The sequence below is a fragment of the Mastomys coucha genome, unplaced genomic scaffold (genome assembly GCF_008632895.1).
Source record: "Mastomys coucha isolate ucsf_1 unplaced genomic scaffold, UCSF_Mcou_1 pScaffold14, whole genome shotgun sequence".
Classification (NCBI taxonomy): domain Eukaryota; kingdom Metazoa; phylum Chordata; class Mammalia; order Rodentia; family Muridae; genus Mastomys; species Mastomys coucha.
This window is the reverse complement of record NW_022196896.1, coordinates 106,880,019-106,900,118: the sequence shown is the minus strand read 5'-3', so window position 1 is coordinate 106,900,118 and position 20,100 is coordinate 106,880,019. Positions and strand designations below refer to the sequence as shown.

Below are 20,100 nucleotides of genomic sequence, written 5' to 3'. Positions count from 1 at the left end.
GGGTTTGTTTTTGTTGTTTTTGTTTGTTTCTTTGTTTTTTGGAGGGGAAACTGGGAATGGAGATATTTGCACGTAAATAAAGAAAATATCTAAAATAAAAAAGATAAAAAATAAAAAAAAAAGAAAGGAAACTCTGCAGGGTTGAGTCTGGAAGACATTGAGCTGAGCAAAGTATTCCAGGCACAGAAGTAAAAAACTTTTTGCTTACATTTGAGTTAGCCAGAGTTAGCTTGCATCTGAAAAGCCAGAACAACACTTGGAATGGTGTCAAGACAAGACTGGGGCTTTGTGAAATGGAGTTTCAGTTCAGAAAGAACAACAAGAACAACAGCAATGAGGGCAACAACGAAACATCTCTGGAGATGTTCAGTGCTGATGGTTGCATATTGTGGTTATTTACTGACTGGTATCCAACTATATACTTAAAAAATTATTAAAACCATAAGTTGAATGTTACATAGACTTTACCATAGTACGTCTGTTTGTACTCATGTGGGTCATAGGTTTGGCATGAACAAATGACAAGCAATAAAGATCTCACTGGTGTTTGGATTCCAGCTATGATAGAAATTACTGGGCCTTTGAAGACTTCCATCAAGGCTCAAGGCCCCAGTGTAGAGGGCAGGAGTGGGTAGGTGGGTGGGTGGGTGAGCACTCTCATAGAAGCAGGGGGAGGGAGGATGGGATAGTGGGTTTCTGGAGGGGAAACTGTGAAATGGGATAACATTTGAAATTTAAATAAATAAAATATCCAATAAAAATAAATAAGTATACATTAACACTATAAATATATTCCTGCAAACCAAAAAGAAGGAGAAGGAGGAGAAGGAGGAGGAGGAGGAGGAGGAGGAGGAGGAGGAGGAGACTCCCATCATAGATGTCCTTAGTAGCTGAATTTCACTCTTCTCCATTGGTCTCTCAATCTAGAATAAGTACAATGACGTTTAGGAGGCTAAACTCCAGGATCTAGGGTCAAGAGTCCATACTAACCTATATGAGCGCTTAGTAACCTTTGATGGGCATCTTACATGCTCCCCTATATGAGAGCTCCTACTCAGGTGAAGACTCTATTTACTCCTTTGTTAAGAAGGACCATGTAGCTCCTGCTGATCTTGTTCCTACTCTGAAGACCTTGGGACACTAAATATCTGAAAGTCACCTGCAATATGGTTGTGTGAAAGGAGCAGAGAGCTTAGTCTTTTGTTCTCCTCCAGCTTTGAACTTAACTAGAAACCATTTGTCACCTAACTCACTACTCCCCAGGGACCTATATTTGTGGCATGACTTCACTTCTAGGACTGCACACTTACTGTAGCCTTCTCTGGTGTTAGAGTAACATGAAGGAAAGGTAGAGGGAGGAGGAGAGAGAAAAGTAAGGGGAGGGGATGAAAAGGGTTTGGGGGAGGGAAGAAGATAGGAAGGAGAGAACTGATAACCTATGCCAGGGAAACATATTTAACACCAACACAGATTATTAGCTATCTCCCTTAAATGTCAGCTGCTTACCAGTTCTTTTTTGAAGCCCTCCATTGATTTCACAAGGAACTAGGTCAGGACCGCTTTTAACTGGGGAAGCCTTGTGCTGCAGGTTCTATTTTACAGTGAAGGGCGGATATTAAAAATTGATGTGTAAAGCAAGTCTCTGCTTAATGAGCATCTGGATAAAGCCATAGCATGGAAAGCCATGGAAGTTAATAAAAATAATAAAATGAGTAAATGGAAAAGTGTTTCCACAACTGCTTTTGCATCTGGAGCTTTGCCCTAATAAATACTATTCTAGAAGGCCATTTGTCATAATGCCTTGGTGTGTCCATTAGTCTGTATTTAGGAGTTTAGTGTCAACCCAATGTCTTTGTGGTGGCACACACATTTTAAAATAAAATTTGAATGATTGCTAGTTCTTCTGAGTATTCAGGTTTTCAAATTCTAAGCTTAAGTTTGGAGGATGGGGTGGGGCATTTAATGTAAGCAAATTAAAAGAAAAAGAATATGTGTCTGCTATTTGAAGAACATATCAACAGTTTGATTTCTGTGATTGTCATAATCCAAGCCACATAAGGTTTGGACTTGTATGTAAGGAAGACAGCCTGCTTGTTCTCAGAGTTGCTATTTGGAATGGGAGGTTGTTCTGTCTATATAATGGGCATCCACCGCCCTTCTCTTCCCTTCTCCCTTTCTCTTCCCTTCAACCTTCCTCCTCCTCCCTCCACTTCCCCCCTCCTTCCACCTCTCTCCTATTTCCCACCTCCCTCTACCTCTCTTTCTCTCTCTCTGCCTCTCCTATCTTGAAGGCTTAGGTTTTACTCAGCATCCTGCAAGCTGTACAGTTCCCATGGGTGCAGAGAATGCCTGAGTTGTCTAAAATTCTTTATGCTCCAGGCTTCAGGTATCAAGGTTGTTCACTTAAGATGTCAGATTCTTTATCCAGCTCTAACTGAAGGTGATGGTGCACAGACAATAGCGGGTGTCTCTAGCAGATTTTACTCCATTTCATCTCAGTCTTTTACACTGAAATACATATTTTTTCTAGATAGATCTGGAGCCCTGTGAGTCTCCATCAGATCCTGGTGAAAACCTGTCCACCGCTATTGTTGATAGAATTTATATTAACTCTTATTTGGCCTGAGACGAAAAGTATTTGTTTTCATTTGTGTTGCTGACTGAATGTTGTCATCATCTCTCACTATGTAATTGTTCTAATTCTCCTTTTAGCTAATAACAACTTTATATTTAGATGTATAAATTATTTGTATGTAAACTAGATATAAATTATCTAAACCCAAGTCTTCTATTGGTATTTACTGGAATATTTGGTCCTTAGCTACCTTAACTACTGTTCATCTTAGATCCCTGTAAAAAACTCTAGTTTCAATACTTCATAATCATGATGATACTTTAGACTGCCCTTTGAAAGTTTAGATTTGGAAAAATCAATAACTTCAGTATCAAAGGATAATGTAATATACTAATATACTGTAAAATACATTCCTGAAGTCTATGCACAGGAATGAGCAAAGCATATGACCCTTAAATTCAAAAACTTGCTGTGTAATTAGGTTTATTCGCTCACTGTCCATTCATTTAGTCTGTCGTTGGGATCAACACACATCTTAAAGACGTCCCTGATCTAGAAAAAGTGAAGTAAAACTATAGTAAAACTACCCAGTTTGACCTAATCATACCTTTACACATATATCATACAACACTGTCAGTTTTATGCCAGAATAACATATTACACATAAATAGAGGTAAAGAGCTTGCATAAAGGAAGAAAATATTGAGTTAAAAAAGAAAGAGGATGTATATGGCATGGGTAGTGGCATAGTAGCCTTTACAGGTAATAAATGACAAAGTCAGACATATTAATTTGCTGTGTGTTGCACTGACAAAAAACAACTTGGATGAGGAAAGGGTTTATTCAGCTTACAATGTGTCATAATCATTCATTGAGAAAAGTCAAGATAGAAACTCAAGCAAAGACCATAGAGGAAAATTACTTATTGGCTCATTTCCTCTGACTTACTCTGCTGCGTTTTATAGTGCTCACACCTACCTGCCTATGGATAGCATTGCCCACAGTGGGCTGGGACCTCCTATGTCAATTAACAAATAAGTAGATGCCCACATCCATGCTCCAAGGCCAATGTGATTGATGCAATTCCTCACATTCTTGCTTTCTGGGTTAACATTTCTTTAGTTAATATCAAGTTCAGAAAAACTAACCAGGACAAGGGTTAAGGGAATAAAGATGTAAAACAGATCACAGTCAGAGAACATATAGGAAGGTGTATATGATTTATGTTGAGTAGAAGGGAAGTGAAGTTAAGATGAAATGGAAGAGGTGAGCTGTAGACACCACATAGAGAGCATGCCTTTGAGTGAAGATCCATGGCTAGATATAGAATTAACCTTTTCTTTTCTTTACTTTTCTCTTTCTTTTCTTTTCTTTCCTTGTATTTCTTACTGATACATTAAAGGAATCTTTTATTAACGCATTGTTGAGGATGGGCTTGGCGCTGTTTGTATTTTGATGCTGATTCCACTCTCCTGGGGTTGAGTTGTAGACAAGGAGTGAGCCAAGTACTCAGGTGACTTCTAGTGAACCAATCCCCTAAGGAATAAAGAAGCCAATCACTGGGCAAGTAGGAGGGACTTCTGGGTTGGACACAAGAAAAGAGGGAGGAGGAGAGAAGTTAGACCTTTTGGACTCGGATAGTGTGAGGACAAGATGTAATTACAAGTGTCTCCCGGTTTCAATGGGGATCCTTCAGGATTCACCACCCGAGGATTTAGATTTAATAAGGCTTACAAGATTAGGATTTTAGTTGCTGTGCTCAGCGATTAGTTGCCTTGCTTCTGAACTAAGCTTGTGTTGTGTTTTCCTTCACTCTGTGGCTCATCCAGGTTCAAGAGAGAAAGGTACCACGGCAAAGCTTGGGCTTGCCTGAGGTGCACCACAAAGGGCATGGGGGATATGAAGCAAGGGCTTGATGTGGTAAAGACCCACCAGTGGGAACCTAGCAAATTGGGTGGAGAGATTGTGGAGTTCTGAGTCAGAGTCTCCATGAGATAAAAACAGGTCAGCCATTGCCCGCCAGTACATGGCTGACCAGGCCACTGGGACAGAGGTACAAGTGTGAGAGCATGCCAGTTTAATTTTTAATACATTTCCCACAACAACCTATATTAAGTCGAAATTAATTCTTCAGCATTCAAGGAAGATTAGCAATAAACCAGTAGAGGAACACTTTGAGGGGATCTGTTTGAATTTCCCACGTTTGAGATGCCTCAGTCCATTTTGCCACTGACAAGCTTTTCATCTTCTGACAGCTCTCTCTTGATGTTAATCACCAGTAAGTGGCCTAAAAACTAATCAGTCAAAACAGTAAGATTAGTATGCATGTGTAAAGGCAAATTTGACATCCAGAATATGATACACGAATAAAGCAATTCTTCAGCTCACCTCTCTGTTCATTCTTTTGGGGGTTGCTGACAGCTAAATCCTTCTAGCCATTTGGATATTTTAGTTATGTCATGAGAACAAAAAGTCATGATGGAAGTGTCCACCCACAATACCATGGGAGAGTCCACGTTAGACAATAAATGGATGTCATGTTCCAATCTGTACTTGTTTAAAATTATTACCACTATGACTATTATTTATTTGTTCATAATCATACATGTATATGTAAATATATATATTGTGTATCGTGCACATTGATCACATTATCCTCTCTCAGCTCTACTCCTTGTGAATCCCTTCTTCTTTCCAACAAACGCCCTTCCTTCCTACCATCATATTGTATGTGTGTACATGTGTGCATATGTAGGCACATGTGATTGCATTTAATTAATGTTACATGAATGGACATGGATGTGGGTTATTTTTACGTGAGGAAGGACAACTTGAAGCAGCTACCATTGAGGAACATGACTCCCCTTCCCCAGTCAATTATTAACTACCCGGAGTGTTTAAAACTGTTGGTTCTTATGTCCTATTCCTTCTTGTTTAGTCATATTAATCCCATTTATAACAGGAAGATGCACAGAGAAAATGGAAAAATGTTACTGAATGCAACTAAAATTAGACCAGGGGAAACTGTAGGGGAAAGTTTGCCCCGTGTTATCAGTGGTCAGGAGAAAAGCTCAGACGCCTCCATTATAGTCCCTGGTGTGCTCCCTACTCCTGACCTTAGGTCAATTTTTTTTTGTGTGTATACATAGCTAGATAGTATGCACAGATTCAAAATCCATGGCACCAACACTCCTCCCTCTCCTCTCAGGTACTCATTAGGAAGTTCATTCCTTTCCTTTGGGAATAGCCATGGCCCAGATTCTCCAGTTGATTGGCTTTTCAAGAAGGAGTGGAATATTTAATTAACCTAACTTCCATCAGCAAGCTGCAATAATGAGCTTGCTTCAACCACGAATCACCATGCACTGCTACATACACCTTATTAAATTTGGAATTGTTATTCATTTACAAATTTCTAGAAAAATTATTTTTAAAAAATAAGTAAAAAAAAAAAGCTTAGAAAGTATTTTATAAGTGAATTCAGTTTTCCCAGAGAACACACACACACACACACACACACACACACACACACACACGACAGCTAGCTAGTAGCTGATCATAATTGCTTTCTGAGTTTTCGTGTTACTTGTCCTCAAAGAGATTAAATGTCTTCCTTGAATTGGTTTTCATTCTTCTATTTGTGCTCAATAATGCAGTGTTAAGCACACTGGAGTTCCTTCTTTAAAGTGTTAATCTCTTATTTTCTTTTATAAATGCACCCTTTTAAAAAATTCTAAACATCTAAAAGGGATCAATTCTCACAGCTCACGCATTGGTCCAGAAGCTAATTCTGATTCTGACATCCTCAGAATGGCTCACATTTAAATGCTTCACAGTTATGGTCTTTATACTTCTTTATTCCAGTTAAATATACCTGGAGTAGACTGGTTCTCTAAATCATGCCACTTAAGAGTATAAGCAATGGATTCAGCATTCAACCTCACTTCTCTTATTGAATGACTGTATTGATTTTAATGTGACATTTTCTAGATGGTAGAAGCCTACTTTTAAAAAAACTTAATGGTTAAATATTTTTATATGATTTCTTCTGCTTGAGTTCAATAGCTTTCTCAAGTTGTAATGCATATTCACTCAAGTTCAATAAAAATATATCATACTGCAGTTCTGAGAAATACACAGCAGACCAAATATTACAGGAAATAAAAGGACTATGAGGTATAGCCTTGTCCTGCCTGCCTTTTGTCTTAATATGTTTTTAAATTATGAGACATTAGAATAAGCTACAAATCATCACAGAATTACAAGGAAAGTATATGAAGGCATTATCATTATAAAATTCTAAGCTAAGGGATTCTGAGTGGTGAATTTCTCCATGGTGAAACTGACAGTGTCTTATGGGGAGTATGCCTCTAACAGGTTTTGCCCTTCTTCGTCATCCTTTCAGCCTTGCTGAAAGCTATTTACATTCCTAAAGCTAGTCTCCAAAGTCTATTCAGTTATTTGGCCACTTCATCCTCCTGAGGCTGACTACCAAGATCCAGCTACCAAAGTATTAAGGGCAGCAATCAAAAACCCCCTTCAGTTTACCTAATTAATTCCCAGTCAAAACATACCATTGCTTGCTAGACCTTTCTAATACAGACCTCCCCCTTTTTTTCTTCTGTAAAAAAAAAAAAAAAAAAAAAAAATCACACCTGCAAGGACATTTGTTGCTGTTGATTTTGACTGAGTCAGAAAGCAGCCGCCTTAACTTTTCTTCTCCACGTAATAAAGGATCTCTGTGAAATAAAGGTGTGCTTTGTGCTTAATCGGGGATCCCAAAGGGAACTCCAGCTCTATCTCCTTCCGTTGGGCTCTTCCTACTGACGCTTGGTCTGGTTCTAAATCCCTAGATCTTTTCATTAAGTAGAGGCCGTGCATCAGGGAATTTTTTTGTTGTTGTTGTTGTTTTGTTTGTTTGTTTGTTTACCTAATGTGGGAGTTAATTTGTTATATTTGCCAAAGCTTTCAAAATCCACCTAGTAAATGAAACCCATATAATAAATTTCCTGTTTCATCGCACTGAACAGGAGGGAAGGAACCCAGTTGTAGGATATTTCGCCTGTGTAACTTAGGCATGACTGAGAGGTATTTTTTTTTTTGTAAATAGAACACTGTAGTTTATTTCTGAATTGACGATGTGACTGGATCTTAGAGTCTAAAGCATCAAAGGCTCCTCTTAATGGAGGGAATTGCTGGTTAAATTGCTGACAAGACATTGCACTTAAAGATTGAGCAGACAGTGACTGTAAGCACAAGGGACAAACATGTCTGCCTGCGTCAATCAAAGGCAGCTGCAGCGAACCCCCCAGAAAGGTGAGCAATTATTTATGAAATTATGTTTTCTTCAGTGATTCTGAACCACAACTCCAGGATAAACTGCATGAGGAAAACAGACAATGTCATCATCCCAATTAATCAAGGAGTCACATGAATTTTCAAAATCAAGGGATTTTCGTTATTCTACGTTTAACCCTATGATCCTGAAAAGAATGTTTTTTTTTTTTAATTTTAAAATAAGACTGATTAAATAGGCCAACACATTCTTAACACACCATATTGTGTGCTTTTGAATTTTAAGATGTCTGAGTAGACGGACTCACTATCTAAAGACAAAGAAGGTGGCTTTGGGAGCCCTCACTTAGTGGACTTCTGCTTACCAGAGTCAGTTTTGGAATCATCTGTTGTGAGCCTGTCGTTACCTTCAGCTGTTTTGTTGTTGCTGCAGTTGTTATCGTTTGCAAGTGTATGATATATGTGGTGTGTGTGTGTGTGTGTGTGTGTGTGTGTGTGTGAAAGTGTGTTTGCAGAGGCCAGAGGGAGACATTGAATATCTTGCCTCTGTCATTCTATGCTTTATACCCCTAAGTCAGAGTCCCTTCACTACACCAGGAGGTAGGCTGGTAAACAACACCTGAGGGATCCTCCTTTCTCTGATGCTCAAAGCATTAAAGGCTCGTGCTCCCAATGTTTTACACGGGTGCTGGAGATCTGAATTCAGGTGTTCCTGCTTGTGGTGCTTGTGTCCCAAGCTCTAGTGCTTGCGGAGCCACGTCAGTGTATTAGTATCCCTTGGAGTAGTCATGGCCTATCAAGCTATGGTACAGTGGTGACTGTGCTATCAGCAGTCAAGGACAAGAAATCCAAGCACTGAGTGACTCGAGTGACAGGTCACCACTGAAAACCTGATGGTCTCTATCAGATTAGTTTGTGAGCAAGTCTGTGAGGAATTTTTTTTTTTATGATTTATTTATTTTTATTTTGAGTGTGAGCGTTTTGCCTGTGTGTGGATGTGTGTCTGGTGCTCATGGAGGCCAGGAGTGGGCATCAGATTCCCTACAGTTAGAATAGATGATAGCTGTAATGTGAATGCTGGAAATTGAACTTGGGTTCTGTTCTCTGTAAGAGAAACAACTGTAATTGGCCCATCTCTCCAGCTCCGTGAGGGACTTTCTTGGTTGTTAATTGATTCAGAAGGGAACTGTTCATGATGAGTCGCGTGCCACCTCCATAGGGATGCCTTAGGAGGTGATCCTGGGGTGTATAAGAGTCAATGCTGGTGAAACAAGTAGGCCTTCCTTCAGGTTCCTGCCTCCAGTTCCTGCCCTGACATCCTTCAGTCCTGGACTGTGACCTAGAAGTCTAAGCCAAATGGATCCTTCCTGTCTCCAAGTTACTTTTTGTGGGTAAGATTTAACACAGCAACTAAAACCAAACTAGAAAATATGTTTCTTTTAGATAATTAAAAGTAATACTTAAAAGCACAAATTCTACTTTACATTTCTTTAACTGATTAAAACCAAAATCATATGTTTTTAGACTAAATGCTTTAAAATTACTTTTCAAATGAGCAAAGGGGGAAAGGAAAGGAGATAGCAATATTAATTTATCCCTAAAATGGAAAATAATCATGGAATATTATTTTTAAAAAGCCTTACACTCAAGGCATGAATCTTGCACTCGTTCTGTGCTTATGACATCAACAGGTGCTTACAAGCCTTTGGGTCAGGCTTGGATACAGGAGAGGAGAAGTCACTGAAGGTAATGCAATGGCAGTCACCAGCTAACTTCTATTTATTAACACTTTTGGTTCTCACGCATCACCTCATCATCATTTTCATTACGTAGAATGAAAATTGTCAGGGCCAATGAAACTCAGAGCATGACTCTCGGCAGGGTGGAAACACAGTGATGGATTACGGAAAGGAACCCAGCACTTGGCTCCCAAAGGTGGCAAGGGACTCTAGATCACTCTTTCACGCTAACGCTTTGCTTTTGAAGCAAGCACAGTCCTTTCAGAAATCAGATACTGGTGTCTCTGAGCCACTGCACATGGGATGATATTAACAGATAGACTTTTTTTCTCCTGGAATAACTTCATTAGTGAATTGTCTCTTTTGCACAGTTTTTCTAGCTAATTGGCCCAGCTGCCAGCTGGAGGTGTTAAGGGTGCTCCCGGGGAGCTGATAGGTAGGGAAAAAGCCAAATTCTTTCACCAAACCTCTGTTAAACTCCTGATATTCTCACGGGAGAACTGTGTATTTTATAAGTAAGTGACTTCTTCATGTTTTCCTGTTTTGTTCTTAAAAACATTACTGGATATGGATCTACCTTTTGGTGTGCACCTTCCACCTTCCAATTACTCTCTACAACCCCAACTTCTGTGTTGTAGACACAGCAACATTCAAGGATCAGCCAACATTTTTGCTAGACACTGACACTATCAAACATCCCTGCAGGCACAAACTGAAATCAGAACGACTGCTCTGTAGACAGATTGCTCCTAAGCATTGTGGGTGTGTATGTGTGTGAGTGATTTGAGATGTTGACGTTACATATACACATAGTTGTGGCTTTGTGTATCTAAGGTGAAGTATAGAATCCCTCTGATTTTTAAATTCAATTCTTGAGGTAATTACATGCGTGCACATAAGCATAGATGTATGGCAAGCATTTCTGAGGCATTAAAAGCTACTGCTTTTCTGTTATGACATAAAAGGGTAGGGGTAGGAATAATTTTGTTAATTAATGCATTTATCTATCTTTCCAGGTAGAGGGAATGAAAGCGTCACTTATAACTACTAATGGCTATGGATTACTTGTGGATACCATGTCATTTTTTTGCATCAAAAGTGCTGGGAACTTCATGTCTTCCTCATATAACTAGTAAAATCATATAAATAGATAACCCAGTTGCATGGTGGACTCATTTGACATATGTTGATTAAATCAGTTGAGGTGCCTAACTCATTTTAAGTCAAAACAAACAAAACAAAAAACAGTGTGACTGAATGATCTGGACATGAGGACAACTGACCTGGATTTACACGGGACTTTCTAGAGACTTGTGGTGTCAGCCATGTAGGGCTTATAAAAGGGCTGGACACCCAGAGATTGAAATTTTGTAGTCTTTAAAACACACTTGTGGTGACAGTTTTCACACATTACTGATTTCATATGCTGTACACAACAATGGATCCTGGAAGTGTGTTCTAAACATAAGGAGCATATTCATTTTAGTGTGCGTTTGTGTGTGTGTGTATGGGGGGTGGTATGTGGGGTGGTGGTGGTGGTGTGTGTGTGTGTGTGTGTGTGTATGTATGTATGTATGCTTGTGTGGTATGTGCTGTGATGGTGGTGTTAATGGTAGTATGTGTGTGTACACATGTGTGCATGCCTGTGTGTGTTTGTGTCTATATGGTATGGTAGTTGTCACAGTGGTGATGGTATATGTGCACACATGTTGTACATTTGTCAATGTGTATATCCACACAATATGCAAGTATTTTTAGCTGCTAAGCCATCTCTCCAGACCCTGCCATGGTGTGTAGTAGAGAACTCATAAATCTATTCTAGTTGACAGTGAAGAGAAGTCTGCGATAATATGAAGTGTGAAGACAGAACTATTCCTTATAATATAAGAAATATATTAATATTAATGTAAAACTTATATTAAAGGGGAAGAAATCCCAAACTTTGCCTAGTTTGCTTTCTTTGCTACAAGATTTCCTGACACCATAGAGTTGTAACAATTTTACTATAGAAGGTTATGTTTTGACTTTGAATAGTTCTGGATGTGAATGTTTATGTTCCTCCAAATCAGACCTTTTACCTAAAAATCTTTTAATCTTCATAGCTAGTTCCCTCTCAGAGAACACTACTTCTTTTAACATGCCCAGAACTTAAAAATGTCTTTTCAGTTTCACATTGGAACCAAAAAGACTCAGAAGCAAGTCCCCTGAGCTTTGCATGTGCATAAGGGGGCTTGCTTTGGTTTTGAGACCTGTACCAAACTGGGTTGCTCAACTTACTCTCTGCTGGCTCTTTGGACCTTCGGCCACTGGATGACTTCCGCAGCAGGCTCCGCCCTGAGGTAAAGAGGCTGGTGAGCTCCTCCAAAGGACTGGTGGGTGTCCTGGACCTGGAACCACTCTGCGCAGCGCTGTAGGTGTTCACCGCAGCGTTCACCATCTTGGCCCCATCTTGCGACACGGGTCTTGGGGTCATGTGAGGCACTGAGGGAGAACTCCTTGAGAGGCTGCCGGAATGCACAGCATCATAAGGGGGAGGCCTCTTGAGGCTCAAGGGCGTCAGGGACCTCCCCATGCTGACAGGGGACGGGGAGGTGGAATGACTTTTTGGATAGCCATGGGGAGACTGGGTTCTGTACAAAGTGGATGGAGGTGGAGGGGAAGAAGAGAGAATGGATGCTCCAGGAGCAGGACCCAAGGCTCCTGTCTGGTCTTTAGCATGGCTGGAGCTGTGAGATGGCAGTGAGGATGGACATGCTCCAGGTGGTTGTTTCATGTAAGACACATTTTCCAATACAGGAAGCTTTGTGACCTCCAGAGGGGTCAGCGGAGACTCATCGGAGTTGGGAGAGCAGTGTACTGGGGCCGGTGGGAACACCAGCAGGGGTGGTCTATGAGAAAGCAAGTTGGGGAAGGGCGGGGGTATGTCACAAAGCAGACCCTTGGGATTACATGGTCCTGAAGACTTGACGAAGTCCAGGTCAGGCACCGTGGGAGTAGCACACTGCGAAGAGCAACTGTGATGATCAAAGTCACATTTGGAGTCATGGCCCAGGTCGTCGAAAATGGGATATTTCATCTCCTCATACACAGCCTCGCTCTGGTCATCTTCTTCCTTCCTGAAGTCTCTGAGAATGTTCCCCACCATCTCGATGTACACAGGCTCCTCTTCTTCAGGGTCTGCCGCGGGACTGCAGACCTGGGACAGGGATGAATCTCGTGGGAGAGAGGTTCTCCTTGGCACATGCTTTTTGATGTAGGTTTCATCGAAAGACGTGCTAAGTTGAGTGTTAGGATTCCGTTTCGGTTTTGGAGGAGGAATTTTCTTTGAATATTCGTCACTGTGGGGTCTTGGCTTGGCAGACACTGAAAGCAAAAACAGAAAGTATTGGGTTGTAAAACAGATGGATGGAACAGAAAAGCTTTCTAATTTGACTCTTGCTTGGGTTTTCTGTATTTTTTTTTTTTTTTTGATGCAGGGAGTCATCAGCTTCATTTTAACTTAAGTCGTTGATTAAAACTCAGACTAAGAGTCAAACAGAAAATCTTGAGGATAGAATTGTACTCAGTCTCAATTCCAGACTAATTATATCTATCATTAATCTAACACTGATAAGCATATTAGGCCTGAGGTTGATTATTCCCCTGCCTTGTGATTACAAACGGAAAACTTACAGGTAAATCTTCTTGGATAGCAACACATAAAATTCAAATCGGAAAGATTCAGTGAGACTGAGTGGTGATGGGGGAGTATGATTCAGGCTCACATAAATGGTCACCAAAAAAAACAAAAAAAAAAAACAAAAACAAGAAAAAACAAACAAAAAAAAAAAAACCCAGAAATTGCGTCATTTAGGATTTTAAAAAAGTCTTACCCTGCTGGATTTCATCTCTGTGCTGAGGCAAATAAATAGCTCTGATAAAATTGTGTCCAAGACTTCAGAGAAAATGCTATGAGAATCTTGAATCTAGACAAATTAATCTCTAGATCTCCTGCTGTAGCTTAGGGTGTGTTTATCAATTTTGTTCTGAACGTATCTTAGGACATCCCGTATGCTCTCTTGGTGTGAATCTATCAGTGATATTCCTACATGCTTTCTTGGTGTGAATCTATCTATCAGTGATGTTCTACTCTCAAATCTGAACACCCTGGAGATTTGGAGAGTTTTGAAAGAGAATAAGCAAGGGGCAATGCATAAGTTTTAGTAAGTGCTGGAAAAGGGAAACCTGTGACAGATGTAACAATGAACTGCCTCCCCCTAGGCTGTAAGTCCTATCCCTGCTCCACAACTTTTGACAGAAAAAACAACAATAACAACAACAACAACAACAAAAAACCAAAAACAAAAAACCAAAACAAACAAATAAACAAAAAAAAAAACCTTTTGACATCTTTCTGTAAGGTAGATTCAGGTAGAAAATACATGTAATTAAAGTCTGGTTTTTCATTCAGGACAGACTTTTGAAATCTTGTTATTATTACTTCATTGTGGTAACTGATACTTGCAATGATTATTCTTTAATACAATGTGGCAGATATCAGAGTTTACAGGTGCCAAACTTGGGGTACACTAACCAGACTACTCTGTCACTTGCAGACTAAGACAAGTATCAAGGCTCAAGAGGGTGACCCCATGGGAAGGACAGCAGTCTCAACTACCCTGGACCCCTGAGATCTTTCAGACACTGAGCCACCAACCAGGCAGCATGCATGAGCTGGTCTGAGGCCCCAGACACATTATAAAGCAGAGGACTGCCTGGCCTGGCCTCAGTGGGAGAAGATAAACCTAACCCTGGAGAGACTTGAGACTCCAGGGAGTGGGGAGGGCTGGGGGGGGTAGGAACATCATCTTGGAGACAGGGGTGGGAGTTGGGGAGTGGGGGGAGGAGGGAGGAATGAGAGGAGGAACTGTGGGGGGATGCTGTCTGGGAGGTGGGTAATGACTGGACTATAAAAATTTAAAACTAATAAAAAATTCTTTAATATGAAGAAAAAATAGAAGAAATGCTGAATTTCTCTTTTGATGTTTTAAAATCACGTAGCTTATGACACAAAGGCCTTCCTAAAATTTACTTAAATATAAGAATACATCTAAGCACTAGTTATGTAGTTGCTCTGTGCATTCACAGTCTTTAACACAAAACCAACCTAATATTCTATTGACTATGCATTTCATTTGGCTGGGTGATTCACAATTCCAAATATTCCCTTCCACTTGCCCATGATGATGATTATACTCAGTAAAAATCGAACATCATTTTGAACATATTTTAAATTGCATCTAGACTTTACCTTTAAACCTTAGCACCAGAAACTAGCTGTCATTTCCCAAGGGACTAGCCTGGTGGAACTCTTTTGTTCTCAATGTAAAATTTCTACAGACATAATGAAATAGAAAACTGGCTAGTCAATTCTTCCTTAGACAGGACCAAAGCAACCATTAGCTTTTGCTTTCATCATCCAACATGGTATAAATCTTATTATGTTAAAAGAAAATAAATCAGATTACACACACACACACACACACACACACACACACACACACACACACACAATCCAAACTGGAATAAAGTAAAACTATCCATGAACAAGGCAGACTTAGTTCTAGAGATTTTGAGAAAATGAAAATTTAAAAAAAAGGAAACTCTACCCAGAATGTTCCTAAAAGTATTTCCTGTTACCTTCAACCACAGGGAATCACTTAAACTAATGATTCTCAGAATATATTTCTTTTTGTTTGTTGGATTCTAAAAGAAGACTGTGAATGATGAGTCCTATGAGCAAATGGTTAAGCTGAGCCTAGAACTGGAAGGATATTGAGCTGGATAATTTCCTAAAATGAGAATATTCATATTTAGGATAAGATTTTCATTCTTCTCAAATTCTGTGCAGGCAATGGGGAATTCAGGCTTTCTACATTGTCCAAACTAGCACTGTAGATAGAGAAACCTGGAGGTAACGCCCTTCTTTCACAAACAGGGCAGAAAGAAACCTTTGGAATATGTGTGTGGGGGTGTGGGGGGGCGATTGCCTGTGTTTTCCTGAAATTGTGACCAAATGCAAAAAGGAACAAAAATGAAATAAAGACCTTTAAATTTATGAAAGGAATAAAGAAATGTCCTATATCAGAAGAAAACATAGCATAATTAATTAAGCTAGAACAACTAATGTTAAGAAGTATGGACAAGCCTTTTAGCACATGGGTAAAATTTAAGTTTGAACCAATTGTAGATACTGTGTACAAGGAAAACCAAATATAATACAAGAATATTCTGGTGACAGTGAGATGATCAAAACTGGCAGTTACCATTACTTGAACTGGGGTCCCTAGCACACACAAAAATCCCATGTTCAAGACCTCAACCAATATCATGACACCTGGAGAGAGAGCTGTGGTAGACATGAAAGCCAGGAGTCTTGAGTGTAAGGGGCCTTTGTGGTAATTGGAAGAGTCTCTCCTCATCTCCTTATCTGTTATACCAAAACACAGAGGGAATGCATCCCTCAACAAGCCAGGTAGAAACCCCTCAGTAGAAGTTAAACACACAGTGCCACCATCTTGGGCTTCTAGTGTTAAGGACTATGGAGAAAGGAATTTCTGTACTTTTAATCATTCTCCCATTTTGTTATGTCACTGTAGTTAAGACAAAAATATACTTGACCATTGTGTAAATACATAAGTACCCCTTATAGCTGAATGATAGAGGTACCTATTTGAATTCCATCCTTTGGCATTGGGATTGTATGAGTACCTCTATTATTTTCAGATTTAATACAGTTCATTTCCAGGCAGACTTTTAATGTTTTTCATCCCCTATTTTACACCATCTCAGCTTCTTCAAGAGAGCATGTTTTGGTTGCACACAGCACTATTCAGGACCAATATCTACCTGCAGGTTTCTACTGCCAGGATGGTAATAATCATGGTTCCTTGCAATATGACCCCCAGCTTCTTATTGATAGACATAGACTGTCCACCTCTGATCCACTTTCCAGATGTTTGCTGCTTATAGTTGATGCTTGTTTAACAGATATAGTGTCTGTGCTTCCTCAGTTCCCTACAATATGAAGTGATTCTCCTGCTAGCCTTTCCTGGGTAAACCTTCATGGATCAGGAGGCAAATTTCTTCCCTGTTCCCTCCAGCAGGTGCGTGGAACTCCAACAGTTCTTTCCTTGATCCTCCTAAGTAGCATTCTACACAAATTTTGGATTGGGAGAATGAGGATTTATTTAGAGAATAAATTATTACATAATTTACAAATAATCAAATCCATTCCCACTACATTGGGGGAAGGTGGTTCCTACACTGCATCTTTGTTCCGTAACCCCCTGAAATCTCATAATTCATTTGGAAAGTAAGATCAGAGGCTTAATTATTATCTAAGGATCCGATTTTTCTCTTTATTTGGCTGTGTGTCATAGAGTGGATCAATGATACTGTGTTTCAACTGTCATATTTTTAAAGTTTGCCTATCTATAGAAAAGTCTGAAATTTCAGGTAGCATCCCATAATTTATTCTACTTTAATCTATTTATGGTGAATTATAAAAAGTAAAGAAAAGAAAATTAATTTTTAATGTAATTTTTTCCTAAAGCCTTTCCTAAAATAGTCCTGAGCCACACATACAGATGTAGAATTGTTGCTAATTAAAGTCACACACACACACACTCACACACACACACAAAGAGAGAGAGAGTGAGAGAGAGAACTATATTGCATTTTCAACATTTAGCTGAATTCAACCATAAAAAAGGTGATTTTATCACTTCTAAATGAATTTTAAATTATTTCTAATAAGCCCAAAGATAGAAGCAATAAATCCTGTTCAGCTTCAGAACACAAATTTTAAAGCTTAAAATAGTATAATGACAGTCTCGTTGAATGAGCAGAAAGTGACATTTATGAAATGAAATACCTAAGCACAAAGGTTATGCATGGCTTTCAGTCATGCCTCGATGATTCGTCTTTCACAGTTAATTTTGGAAATTCACCGTGTCCTTTGTCAACTTATACCTCAGAAATACATTTTTGTGTTTTTTTAAAGGGGTAACATAAAAATATGCTTTGCTATGTGTCACTGTGCGTAGCCTGTGAGATTAAAAAGTAGCACAGCATGGGCCAGAGTTGCTCCCCGTGGAAGCTCCCTGTGGCCGTAGAATTCCAGAGTCTGAAGGACAATTACAGATTTTCAGCCCAGACATTCATTCATTTAAAGTGTGTGTGTGTGTCTCTCTCTGTGAGCGTGTATGTATCTGCATGTGCACCTGCATGTGCGAGTGATTGTGTGTTTATAATTTGTTCTTAGATAATCTCACATGTCTATATTGTATATCCGTTCTTACAACTCTCTCCCACATCGTTACCTTCTATGTCTAACCACCTCTTCCTCATTAATTTCTCCTGTTTGTGTCTATTTATCGTATTTTGTGACTCATTGAGTTCACGCAGGGCCCTTTGTGTGGCCAGGGCCTAGAGCTACTAGTTAGAGCCTGGCAGTGGGCACACAACTGAAAAAAAATGTTTTCCCATCTCCCAGGATCTATCAATGACTGCTAATTCAATAGGAGGGCCCTCTGGACCCCTCCCCCTTCCATGACTGGTTGTCACCAGGGCCAATCTTCTGTGAATCCAGTGCAGGTAACTATAAATGGCTGGTGAGCAGATATGAGTTGTTTACCACCTATGTCCTTAGTGTAGAATACCCCAAATTTAATATACTATTCTACACATTTTGAAACAAGAAAAAGCAATACGGGAAAGCAAAATAGTTCATTGATATCTATGGTGTACTATAATGTATTGTTTGAATGGTATCCATCCATACAATGAGCAGAACCAAAGGGCTGTATATCATGCTGTAGAGGTTTACTTATGCAATAGTTCAACCTGGGAAATAATGTCCACACTGTGTGACTCTGGCACAGGTGGATTTTGAAGGTGAGAGACACATTTCCCACTTGCAGGAGGAATTGTGCTCACAATAACTCTCTTCACAACTCACAATTCAACAGCTTTGAGAGATATTTTTATTTTCACAGTCACAAGCTCCAAAATACTATCAACAATTTTTTAAAAGATGTTTGTTAAGGGACAGAAGTTGCAATGTCTTTGGTCTACTTATACAAGGAATAAGAAAGCATGATGAAGAGACGGGGCAAATCAAGTTTGAAGTTGCAGGACTCATGTTATGGGTCTAGACAACATGCCAAAACAGAGAACTCAATTTAGCATTTGAGTGGATCAAAATAAACCAAGGCTGCCTACTGGTTTAGCAAAGCTTTCTGACTTTTAGAAACTCTCAGCCCAGTGAAGCCTGAAGGAGCTTTGGCTTAACAGCAAAGACAGAATCCTAACTCAGCTCTGATTGTCTTGAGATACATGGCATTAGGCACATTACCTTTAAGAATAGGTAGATAGATAGATAGATAGATAGATAGATAGATAGATAGATAGATAGATAGATAAAAAATATAGAGAGAGACACATGCATATATGGATTGATATTCCTAGAAGGTCTTCCATTTTCTGAAGGGAAACTAACTGAGAAGGAGTGGATCTCAGTAAGAGGGGAAGTGGAGAGAGGATCTGGGAAGAGAGAAGGCAGAGGGATCTGTGGTAAGGGTGTAATATATGAGAGAAGAATAAAATAAAATAGGTAAATAAAAACTTATAAAGAACGCTTTGCTTAATTTAAATTCTCCTTTCTCTTCTCTTCCTCACACATATCTCAAAATATGTGTGTGTACATATTTTTGCAAAAAAACGTGTTTTTCTTTGATTTACTTCTTAGTCTACTGGTAGTAAAACTGGTACTTAACTTTCATTTAAAAATAAAACTAGAATACATTTGAATGTATGAGTCCTTTCATATGGTAAGGGTAAATGTTGTGTTTTGAAATCATAATTCTTATAGGTTGTGGTGTGTAATATTTAAAGAATCTATGTCTGACAGCCTCCAGTAACACATCCCTTTTGTTCTATACACACATTTTTTTTTTCTGGTCAGTGAAGTGTATTTTCACTTTCTTTCAAGAAATTCAGCCACTGTGTAACATGACACCAAACCTCTTTGAGATCACTCTGCTGGAAGAAAACCTGAACTATCCATAGAGAGAAAAACAATAGGACCAACAATGAAAATTCAGCTGAATGAGCCCAATAAAACTGTCCTGCTTGTCTTAAACCCACCTCTGAACTATTCCATATGAGACAGAAGTCATTCAGTTATACAAAGACAATTCCCACTGTGCTCTGGTAGATTTCACCAACAAAACTACAAGCAAATATGGTCATGTTTGTATGATTACTAATATAATACAATAATGTGGTGCTCCCAACCCTTGTGGTTCACTGGCTGACATGAATCATGTAAGCAAAGGGAGTAGACACAGCGATGAATGGAGGGTTCAAAGCCCTTTTAGTACATATGGTGAAATGACTATACTGGAAGAGATCAACTTCACCTGGAGTGATTCAAGGCTTATAAAGTTT

General features: G+C 39.4%; 1 protein-coding gene across 3 annotated transcripts in view; it reads right to left on the bottom strand.

Annotated features, from left to right (window-relative positions):
• Positions 1-20,100, bottom strand: part of Nyap2 (neuronal tyrosine-phosphorylated phosphoinositide-3-kinase adaptor 2) — a 250,872-nt gene that overhangs the window by 80,957 nt on the left and 149,815 nt on the right. For 2 of the 3 annotated variants that reach the window (XM_031368160.1, XM_031368161.1), the window contains exon 5: positions 11,887-12,972. In XM_031368160.1, the coding sequence (XP_031224020.1) occupies positions 11,887-12,972 (1,086 nt within the window). Of the gene's footprint in view, positions 1-4,651; positions 4,870-11,886; positions 12,973-20,100 lie in introns of those variants that run through there. The other variant, XM_031368162.1, reaches the window with a different exon arrangement.